The 12,056-nt window shown below is 45.8% G+C and overlaps 1 protein-coding gene across 2 annotated transcripts in view; it reads right to left on the bottom strand.

Annotated features, from left to right (window-relative positions):
* LOC147419550 (uncharacterized) overlaps window positions 1-10,400 on the bottom strand; it is a 99,616-nt gene extending 89,216 nt beyond the window's left edge. Inside the window, exon 1 of one of the 2 annotated variants that reach the window (XM_086505951.1) lies at window positions 10,185-10,400. In XM_086505951.1, the coding sequence (XP_086362077.1) occupies window positions 10,185-10,377 (193 nt within the window). In that variant the 5' untranslated portion in view covers window positions 10,378-10,400. The remainder of the gene's footprint in view (window positions 1-10,184) is intronic. The other variant, XM_086505952.1, reaches the window with a different exon arrangement.
* Window positions 10,401-12,056: the final 1,656 nt, after the last annotated feature.

Here is a 12,056-nt window from a genome sequence, read left to right as displayed (position 1 = left end):
GGGTTCATGAAGAAGATGGGCTCGCACTTTGTTTGCACCACCCGTTCTCTTGTACGGGCATAGCTTGCATGTCCATGGTCTTGCACCGCCACATTGACCACGTGCGGTAGAGTCGACTTCATCCCACCACGACCATGTTTGCACGGCGGGCCTCCTTCGAGAAGAGCCAGCTTGAGAAGTGGAGTTAGCTTGAGATGACATGATGGTGGAGAGAGAGTAAAGGAGAGCTTCAAAATTGAGAGGATAGAGGAGGGAGAGAGCCGGTAGAGAGGAGACTCAAGGGTAGAGGGAGAGAGTGCCAAGTGGGTAGAGAGGAGACTCAAAGGTAGAGCTCCGAGCCTCGAGGAGAGGGTAGACTGTAGAAGGGAAGCCGCAAAGCGCCGAAGGTAGACCGTAGAGAGGAGAGGCTTAAGCAATGCCAATGAGAGCTTGAGCCTTGAGAGACCCAAAGGGTGGCTTTTATAGCCTCCTCCAAAAAATAGACTTTGGGTTGTCCTACTGACCGTTTCTCTACTAATGGCATATGGCATATGCACATTGCAATCTCCCATTTTGTATTTCATTATGGGGTCTCGACTCTCCATACTAACACAACGTGTTCTTTCTTGCGTGGATAGCAGAGTTATCGAGGAACGGACATTTCGGGGCCTGGAACGTCGTTCCGACGTTCCGGCTGGTTGGGAATGGGGGGAACGTCTCGGAACGGACTTTCGTTCCGACACGCCATGCTAAACCGGAACGTTTGGGGAAACGGAGCCGGAATGGGTAGAAACGGTCATATCCGGCCAACGGGCAGAAACTCAAAAACGGGCAAAAAGCCTCCTTACCAAATGTGCCATCCCCTCACCCCTTTCCTTCACAAACGCTCGATGCTACGGTCTACTCATTGCTCAAGCTCTCAAGCCTCAAGGCTCTCAAGCTCTCTCTTGCTCTCAAGGCTTCAAGGCTCAAGCTCTCTCTCCCTTGGTCTCAACTTCTCAAGAAGTGAAGCCCCTCTCAAGCTCTCTATCGCAATTCTCAAGCTTTGAAGGAGTCGTGGTTGCTTGCCTCTCTCTCAACTTTCAAGCTCTCTCTCTCAAAGTTCACACCCTCAAACCGATTTAGGGTCAAGCTCTCTCTCTTTCTCGGAATCCGGATAATCCATCATCCATGGCCTCTTCTTCTCGTACAACCCCCTTCGTTCATGCGGGCAACACTCAAAAGGCGAAGGAATGGTCGTGGTGGGATGAAGTGACCTCGAAGGGCACCTGTCGGCGGGAGGTTCTCGTGCATGGGCATGCAAGTTATGCTCTTACACGTGGGAAGGGGGGCATGACAAAGTGAGGGCACACTTTCTTCGAGTGCCGGGACACGAGGTGAAATTTTGCACCAACGAAAGCGTCGAGAAGAGGAAGGAGCTTGAGGAAAAGGATCGGCATCAATCATAAATCCAAGCCGCACGCAAAGGTATCAACCCGAAGACCCCCATTTTCCCTTCTTCTTCTCTACCCGGTGTCGGTGTCGGTGCCGGTGGATCTCCGATTCGTCGCCAAAGGACCCTTGCCACCTCTTGAGACCCAAAGAAGAAGGAAGAGGAGGATGCCGCCATGGCCCGATTCTTCTATCACGACCGTATCCCATTTGTCGTGGCGAGGTATGTTTTATCAATCTTCTCTCTCATTTCTTCCGTTATCGTCATTTCCGCCTTTTTGATACTAACCTCTTCTATGTTTGATCGAAATAGGTCGGAGTATTGGAAAGTTATGGTGCAACGGATAGAAGAGTATGGCACCGGCTATGTGCCGCCATCTTCAGAGGCTCTCCGAACCACTTTGCTCGATCAAGAGAAGGCATCGTGGAGAAAGCAACACTCAATATTCAACGGCTTTGGGCAAAACATGGCATTTCCCTCATTGCCGACGAGTGGAGCGATACAAGGAAGAGATCTATCCATGGCCTCATCGCATACTCGAGTGAAGAGATGTACTTTGTACACTCTCATGATACCATCAAGAGTGGCAAGTCCGCCGATGTTCTCTCTGCAGAGTGAACAGCGGCCATAGAAACGAGCGGTGAGCAACACGTGGTGGCCTTTGTCATAGATGGGGAGGCATCAAACAGGGCAGCAGCAGCTACTGTAGAGGGCCACTATCCACATGTGACAGTGTGCTTTTGCACGGCACATTGCTTGAACAACCTTCTAAAAGACATCGGCAAGCTAGACTGGATCGCTCCAATCATTGTTGATGCAGTGAAGATTGTTACTTTCATCAACAATCACAACTTGGTTCGGAGTGAGTACCTCAAGAGGTAGGGCGGCAAACTGCTTCTAAAGTATTCAGACACCCGCTTCGCATTCAACTTTGTTCTTGTGCGCAGGCTGTCTGAATGTCAAAATGCGGTCCGACAAGTCTTCATCAGTGATGATTTCACCACCTCCCCCTATGCAAAGCCAGTTGCAGGGATTTTGTGCAAGGATAAGGTAGAGGATCTTGAGTTCTGGAAGGAGCTCAAGAGTCTAGACGCACAGGTAAAACCGGTGGTTCATTTGCTTCGAGTTCTGGATGGCATGGATCCAAGGTTTATGAGGCAACGGACCGCATGATCAAGCAGCTTGCAGCTTGAGCCAAAAGCAGAGCGATATAAGGAGATCCATGCGCTTTGCAGCTCGAGGTGCAATTCATATGCCTCTCCTTTACATGGGGCAACATACATGGTGGATCCAGAGTTCCAAGGTGCAGGGCAAGAGACAGATAGAGAAGTCATGAACCAATTTACAAAGATCTTAAAAAAGATGGTTCCAGACACAGATGGGCGACGCATTGTCAGAGATCAGTTGAGACAGTACAAAGAGATGTGGGGATCATTTTCCAGTCTAATCGCAGGAAGATAGGTTCAGTGCTATGGTGGGAGGACTATGGCTATGATGGCCCTGAGCTTCAGAGATTGGCGATCCGTATTCTTAGCCAGTCAGTTAATACCTCATGCTTGGAGCAATTGTACAGTACCTTTAGCCACATTGCTTCCACGAAGAGGAATAGGCTTGGAGTGGAGAAGGCAAATGATCTTGTCTTTGTCAATGCAGATTTGAAAATGCTTTGCAAGAGTACAAGCAAACAAACAGATCCTTTTACACAGTGGGAGATGGAGCAAGAGGCTCCTCAAGCAGCTGGAGATGCAGAGCCACCGACACGACGTACTTCATCCATGGCTGAGATCGAGCCGAGCCTAGAGCTCGATAATGAGGAATGGGAGGATGTCCATGATGTACAGCAAGCTATTATGAATTGGGAGGCCTCTCATGCTAGTGGCTCTTGAGTCTTGAGTCTTGAGAGTTGAGAGTTGAGAGTTGAGACTTTAGGACTTCCATTATCCTTACCTTTTTGTATGGCTGCTTGCAGCCTTGCCCTCTTTGTAGCATCTTTATGTTATTTGTCACCTTTAGTCTTTTGGTATTGTGGTCACTGGTTTGGCCCCCTTGTAGTCTCATTATGGTATATGTCACCGTTAATATTTTTGTAGCGCCTTGGCGGGCCTAGTTAGCCAAAATTAAGCGAAAAGTGTTATCTCAGACTTCTACTCTTGCAATTATTTGAGAGCTCTAATCTGTAATTACATGTGTTATTGTGTATGGACATTGTGTTTGTTCAATGTTGTGTATGTACCATCATCCATGGCCGCGGCGCCGCACATCCCAATCAAGTCATAATAAGGTTGAATGGTGTTCGAATCATGTTTTTTGTGGGTATTAGAGTCAAAGGACTCTAGTACTACTTGTATTCAAACATATAACGCTAAAAATAGCATTATTTGGGTGTTTTTTAAGCCTCCTGTTCCACTTCGTTCTCGTTCCAGACCCGTTCCCGTTCCCGTTCCCCCGTTCTGCAGGGAGACCGATCGTCGTTCCCATTCCGCGATCCGGGTAACTATGACCCACGCTGCAGAGTGGGCCGACGAAGAATTGTTGGCGGACTCTATGGAAGCCATACAGCTCGGTACCAATACCTCACCTTAAAAAGGGGGCCTGTCACGTGCACATCTAACCCTAACTGCATGTGAACAAGCTGTAACTCTATTTCTAGGGTTTAGGACAGCCTAAGAAGTGTTTTGGCAACCTTGTGAGCCTGTACGCAAGGCGTGCATGTCCAGGCACTTTAGAGTAGCTGCATACCCTCTGATTGCATAAGCAGTAGCACTAAGCATAAGCATTTTCACCGCATAGAACCATTTTCCCAACCGGGTGTAAACCACCACTTTTTAGGCATTTTTATTATTAAATGACTCTTCAAATTCCAAATCGTGGGATTAGTAGCATGCTGCTCGACCCAGCCTCTAGACACCTATTTATGCAACCCTTGGGGCACCAGCATTAAGGAGAGGAGCAGTGAAGAAGAGCCTCTCAAGTACCAGCAGCAACAAGCACCTGGTGATGGTCACCCACACCAGCGTTTTCCCAGCCATAGCATCAGCGTTTTCAGCCATCAAAACGCCAGCATTCACTTCAGCCTTGACCAGCGTTTTCAGCCTCATCATCGCTGTCAGTATCCCGTCACCGCAGCAGTTCACCAGCGGTTAGATTTCAGCCCATAGTCACCTCAGCGTTTATAGTTTTCAGCCCTCAGAACAGCCAGCGTTTTTCAGTTTTCAGCCATCGTCGGGATCGACGCTAGCACCCTTAGCCTTGCCGCAATCGCAGTTCCCAATCAATAGCCATAGCGTTTTCAGATTTCAGCTCATTAGCCTCGCAGTCTCAACATTTACCGCAAGCATCGTCATCGTCGTCATCGTCAAGCATCTCAGCATTTAGAACCAGTGTACCAGACTTTGTGCAATCTAAAGCAAATACCTCTCTAGCAATAGAGAGGAGGGCCCTTGGAGGTGCATCTGGAGTTGATCTCTCTCTCTCTCTCTCTCTCTCTCTCTCTCTCTCTCTCTCTCTCTCTCTCTCTCACACACACACACACACACAACACTTTCTCTCATAGTTTTCCATTCTCTCTTGTTTTGGTCCATTGCACAATCTCTCATTAAGTAAGGGGGGCTCTCTCTCCCCTTCAGTAAAAGGAACCTTGAGTACGCATTGATCACTCATCCTGAGCATACACCATCATTCACTTCCGCTGCACATTACATCATTTAATTAGGAATATTCACTGGTTGGCACATCACAATGCAACACAAATGCTCACAAATGCATGTTACAAGACACAACGAACATCGCCGCTAAGCACTCCCCTGAGATAGACGATCTGCGGTACGAAGCTACTCAACGACTACCTCGTCGCTCCCCCCACAAATAACCTAAAAAGGTCTGGGCCATGAGCTCAGGGGCTGATACAACCAAACGCTCCTCAGATCGAAGCTGACGTCGCTTGGAGGTTTCAAAGCATACAGCCAAACGCTCACCAGACATCCTGTCTGCGTCATTCAGAGGTTTTCGAACGTACAACGAAATGCTCCCCAGACATCCTGTTTGCATCATTTCGAGATTCAAACAATACCAAAACAACATTTCTCACTACTCCACCTTGGAGTAAATCACCAAGCATTGAAACCAGTATTAAAACCAGAGTCAAATACTTCAAATCGACACCAATACAAGTTTAAAATAGACACCATCCATTCAAACAAATTTCAAACAAGATCACCAAACAAGTTCTCAAACAGATTCAGAAAACTGCTTAATCAAACTGATAAAGACATCAGTCGATCTCGAAAGTCGACAAGGCTTCTGTCTTGCAACCTGCACCAAAATTAGGGTTATATTTCTTCCATAAATTTGTAGCCAATCGCAGCATGGTCAACGACAGCTTGAAAAATCTTTGATCCTTCCCTTGCAAGTGATCTTGGGTTCTTTATGGCTTATGCCCTGTAAGTCAAAGCGATGAATATGGGAGCGCGCTCGATGCGCGATGGAGTAAGGGTGGGAGTGGCTAATAAGTTTGGGGTCGGGACACAAAGATTCTTTTAGAATATTTCTTGGAAATCTTGGAAGCGCCATTTTGCTCTGTCTGCTCTTTGATAGGACTGGTATTCTTTTAGAAAAGCACACGCTTGAAGCTATGATACCACTGTAACGGGGACAGGCACCACGTGCCAATGGAAAAGAACAGACTGAACAACATTAAGCACTTCAAATAACAACTGAACAGAAAAGAGATGCACAACACACGAGACGAATAGCGACGAAGTTCCACCCCGAGAGCGTACTAGCCCCAAACCTTGGCGCCCCTTTCGTTATTTAAATTGCTTGAACTCAGTACAACGTCGATACTCCATCCCCTGCACCTCCACGCGGGAGCATGCCAGAGAATGAGCCCTTGGCTCATATTTAAAGGCCCTTGACCAAGTTTACATGAAAAGCTTATAAGCTTAAAAGCATCTGGCCCAAAAGTGTGGGGCAGCTGAAAACGCGGAAATCCGTACACCTGCCACGTCATCAACAAGAGCGTAAAATGCAGAAGTCCGTACATGCTTCCACGTGGCATTGTCAACACAATATGCGGAATTCCGTACAGATCTGCCACATCATCATCCGCTTGCACATATTTGTGTGTCTGTCCTACTTTGTTTTAATGTCTTTAGGTCACTTCGGCCCCATCGGACGGGGTCTCATAAGTTGGTGGGAACTCCTCTTTAAAAATAGGCCACTCGGTAAAACTTTGCAAGTTGGTAAAACTTCTTTTGTTGCTTCTGCTTCTTATACTGCTTCTTTTCTTAGGGTTTAGGCCCCTCGGCCGGGATCTGCAGGTTGGCTCCGTTGTTCAGTGGCTTGACACCTCAGCAGTTTGTGACACTAGCTACCTAGTCGTGAATTGTTCTGAAGTGGTGAATTCCACTTACAAATTCAACTGTGAAGTTTCTTTGTGTCATAAAGTGCATTTAGACGACATAGTTATGGTGAAAGCTAAAGTTTAGCGCCCTCTAGTAAGGCTATTGGCCGGTTTCAACTATCCGGAATCCAATTAAGACCATCGCGGACCACAAAAGCCGTCTCAACCTCTAATGTTCCTCGAGAGTCCTCTAAGGGTAGAATCTCCAAATGAACAAAGGCTGGTGATTGCATCACCGCCGCCGAAGAAGTTGAAGCATCTCCAACTCGCTTTGGACACTTCGCCAATATTGGCCCTTTTCCCCACAATAAATTGCAATGTCAATCCACCTTCAAGGCTTCCTTTTCAGCATCACTCTTCTTTCCTTTGTTGTTGCTTTTCTTCTTACCCTTTTGCTTCTTCTTCTTCTTGTTGTTGGAAGAATCGGACAAGGCTTCGGAGCCTAACTTCTTCCCCACATTGAACCGCTCCTCCTAGAACAATCTCATCCCGAGGAATAGTATTCAGCCGGCCACTAGTAATATGCGAACAATAGAAATTGGTATACCAAGGAGGTAACTAGGCCAAGAGTTGGATGGCCATATCCTCTAAACTAATTAGCTTTCCCATATGAAGTATCTCCTGCTGAAGCTCCTACATCTTGTTGATGTGATCCCTCATGGATGAGTTCTTCGCATCCACGATCCTCAATTGCACCTCTAAGGCTATCCGCTTCATTGGAGAGATTCGATCATATAGTGAAGAAAGCATATCCCAAATCAACTTGCGTTCTTCATCAATAGGATGTGACTGATGCCTGATGGTGTACTATTGAGGATTATGAAAGACTATTCGAGCATTGACACGCTCCTATAACTTTGCTCCTGCACGATCCTTTGGCAAAGTTGCTCGTAACAAAGCCTCCAAGCTCGTAAAAGTCGAACAATGTCATCATGGTCGCTTTCCAAATGGCATAGTTGTCGCCATTTAATTGCCGATCCGAGGGAAAAGTAGGGAGGACAGATATCCTGATTGGTTGACACCTATGCCAGAGTAGAACTGGACCAATCTCCCCACTCCTTGTTGACGAGTAGTTCAGCACCACCGCCGGTAGCTACCTTGGGATGTACTTGATCACGGACCGAATTCATGTCAAAATCATCAGTCCTCTCCATCGTGTGAGAGAACTTGGGCATGTGACAAGGCTAGGTCCAAGTAAAAGAAGAAAAATCTACAAATTTGCCTACTACAGCCAAAATCAGCCCCAAATGAGTAAAAAACGCAGGAAAAACGGCAAACCGCCTCTTTTTGTCGCGGAAATTCAGCACCAAAAACTTGCACACATCACCAATCCAATTCGAGAGTACGTTGTGGCTATGATACCATGTCAAAGGTGCAACGGAAAAGGGTGAATGATGATCTTGTCTGCAACCGCGAGCAAACCTCCTCTCGAGAACAAGAAATCAATGGATCTCCAATCTATCGCGACGGATCTCCTCGTAGACGAACTCTTATCGCGTACCACCCACCGAACGAGCACCGGTAGCAATCTGCAAGTGCACACACGCATGTAGGGACTCAACATGAAGGGGAAGAGGAGCGCTAGAGAGAGGGAGAGGTATCGCTGACGAAAACATTGGAGAGAGAGATCAATGGTGCAAAGAAAATGCTAGAGAGAGAGAGAGAGAGAGAGGCCGCACACACAAAGCGCAGAGAGAGAAAACGCTACAGAGGGTGTGCCCAGAACGCTGGAAGCTCTGCTCACTGATACAACATGCCAAACGTACAAGGGGGGGAGGGGGGGTAACTGCATATATAGGGCAATAGCAAAATTATCCTACCTAGCATATAAACCCCACAATTCTAACAAATGGCCAAAATGCTAATAAATGTGTAAACTCACTGAAAGCGACCTGCAACACACATTTAGTAGCAGAAATGCATAACACTGGAGACTCTGACCGGGGGTAATCCTAATAACAGGGATCCCACCTCATGCCAGCCTACCGGGTGGGCAATACCGTAGAGTGCATCGCGGAGAAAGGTCCGTCTTCCTCAGATACGACCAGGCAGAGCCACAAAATAGTCCCCCACTTCTTGATCTGCTCCTAGTAGATATTGGAAGACCGGACAGGAATTTAAACTCTTACACACACTACCCTCCCCCCCTTCCGTTTTCATCCTTATCTTCTTCTACCATCTACTCCTCCTTGCGTCATGTATCCATTTTTGAATGTCTAATGTATATATTTTCTCTTGGACTTCAAAGGGTTCTATGTGACAAATTTTAGAGATAGAAAGATCCTATTAGGCCTAATCGACCACTTACCCTAAGCATTTAGATAGTAGCACCTCTATTTCTACAATAAAAATAGGGTAAAATGGGTGGATCAACCCTTGTATAATATGTTTAAATTGCCTTTAAACTTTGTGATCATAACCTCTTTTCAAGGAAGGGTCTACTCTTCAATCCATGAGCCTCACCATACCCCTCACCCATTGATAATCAAATACAAGCCTAACAACTGAACTTCCTTCTTGAAAAGATGAATGTTGAGACCTTCCCTTTGTGAAATCAATGGATATGGAGAGGTTATTGAGACATCGGAGTTGAGTGTAAGTGATCTTGAAAATGCCTTAACGTTTTCTAGTAATCTTGTCTCCAGAAGAGCGAGCTGGGAAAGTAATCTCGACCACAAAAACAAGGCATCTTTAGAGACAAACAATGGCACTGCCTTTCAATTGGTAAAAGAGAATTTACTCTCTCTCTCTCTCTCTCTCTCTCTCTCTCTCTCACACACACACATTTTTTGTGAATTACTTTTCAATTACTTTTGGGGGAAACCTCAAAATGAGGAAAACCCACAGAATATATCATATACAAAAAATGCCGAAGTTCGTATTGAATAAAGGCATAGTCAAGAAAACACATATGGAACACATACACACACACACAATCCGTTGTACACAGGCTCAAAGAACCTCGGCATAGTCCCTACCATTCTCCCTAAAGGCCAACAAACAGATGTGGTCTACTTGTTTGGCATGTCTCTTTCTTACGTCTTAGCAAACATCGTCTTTAAGAAAAATCCTAAACTAATTCTCTCGAGACATTCAGTTGCCTCAATCATTGTGATTTTGTGTGGTAACGAGTACAAATATCTTTTTGAAAGAGAGGAGGGGGTAATTGGATTTGATCGATGTTGCACGAGGTGAACCTGTGCACTTGTGCATACGTGGGGGGAGAGAGCAACTGGCACAGAAAAGTAATGGCTTTTGTGTGTGTGTGTGTGTGTGTGTGTGTGTGTGTGTGTGTGTGTGTGTGTGTGTGTGTCCCACCCACATGCACATCCGAGAGAGAGAGAGAGAGAGAGAGAGAGAGAGAGAGAGAACCTGTGTCAAAGATGTGGACGTCGTTGACCTGGCGGTTATCTTTGCCATAGCCTCCAAAGACGTAGAGAAAGCGCCCATGCTTGACCGCGTTGCAGGTGTGGCCCCACCGTTTGCCAGGGCCTGCTGTGCCTCCCCTGCGGCCCCTGGCTCCCGCCTCCACCTTCAGCTTCACCCTCTCCCACCTCATTCTCATCACCACCTTTCTTGTAATACCACTAGACTCTCTATTAAACACATGCACAAATTATGAATATAAAAATAAAAGAACAATGTTTAATATCTTGAAGAAGGCCTGTGCATACACAGAAAAAATATATTACATGCATTCAAAGCTTATATAGACGTAAGGGAACATCACTTGATATCAATATGCTCTCTCTCTCTCTCTCTCTCTCTCTCTCTCTCTCTCTTTCTTTTCACAACTTCAAGACTATCATGATTGGCCATCTTTTAGCCAAGATATTTGGCTCAATTGTAGAACGGGCTTTGAGCTTTTGGACAGAAATCAATGAAATCAGATCGGTGGATCAAGCTAGATTTAGGGAAGGACACGACACTTTAGACCATATCTTCACATTGAGAGCAATCAATGAGAAAGGTCATGTGCACGAAAAGAGGATATATTGCTGCTTCGTGGATTTTCACAAAGCCTTTGATACGATACCAAGTGCAAGATTGATGAGGCGGATGGAAGATATTGATATTCTAGTGGAAATACGTTGGAGTATTTATGCTTTATATGAGACAGTAACAGGTACAGTGTGAGCCCCTCGTGGTATGTCTAATTTAGTTAGAAGTACCATCAGGGGATGTCTGCTTTCACCTATGCCATTTGGGCTTTGCAAAGACGAGGTTTTTGAATATATTGCGAGAGGAGGAGGAGTGGATTAGGCCATCCTTTTATTACCTCTAACTTTGTTGGATCCATACGGGTGCTATCTTTAGAGATAATGTGACATGCACTTTTCTTTTGAGTAATGAAAAGTTTATTCTTTCTCACAACTTTGAAAGATTACCTGAAGGTGTCGCTTGTACTCCTCAAGAGAATTTGAGTGGCCCATGGCACATGAAATTAGTTTTTGATAGTGATCTTATTTAGTGCTCTATAATCGACACACATGTGATATGTGCCTTCTTTCTTTTGCACTAAAAGTAAAGGTGAATAGAATGGAGAGGAGTTAAGCCTCACCATCCCTTTTTCCACCAATTCATGCACTTGCCTCATGATCTCCTATTGTTGAGCGTGGAAACTTGATAAGGAGGCTTGTTAGGCGGTGAGCTTCCTAGTAGGAGCTCAATTGCATGGTCATCATCCTTCATTTTGGAGGTAGCTCACTAGGGATGTCATCAATGAAAACATCTTGGAATACATTTAGGAAATTAGATAACTCTAATTCCTTTTGATTCCCTTTATTGCTATTTGTGAAAACATTAGAATCATATACGCAAAAATAGAGCTTTTCATTGACTTATCAAAAGCAAGCGTATTTACCAGGAATATGGTGTTCCCTGACTCATTACCTTGATTATGTAATAGCGTTTTGAAGAACGCTGGAAGGAGAAGTAAGCCACTTGGAACCACTTCATCGGAAGGGAAAACTGAAAGCAAGGGTAGACTAGAACTGCACAGAAATCAAAGGCTAAAATTGGAGAAGCAAAGGCAACCGCACAAAAAGCCATGGTCTAGTGAGAGAGAGAGAGAGAGAGAGAGAGAGAGAGGAAGGACTCTGAAGGAGGCGAGAACATCATGTCCAACCGACACAGCCTTCTTCAGCTATACGCATGTGGCGTGCCAGCCTCTCTCTCTCTCTCTCTCTCTCTCTCTCTCTCTCTCTCTCTCTCTCTCTCTCTCTCTCTCTCTCGCTCTCTCTC

The sequence above is a fragment of the Adiantum capillus-veneris genome, chromosome 29, assembly GCF_014529385.1.
Source record: "Adiantum capillus-veneris isolate H3 chromosome 29, ASM1452938v2, whole genome shotgun sequence".
Taxonomy (NCBI): Eukaryota; Viridiplantae; Streptophyta; class Polypodiopsida; order Polypodiales; family Pteridaceae; genus Adiantum; species Adiantum capillus-veneris.
The sequence above is the reverse complement of the archived record's forward strand: the minus strand, read 5'-3'. Positions and strand labels throughout refer to the sequence as shown.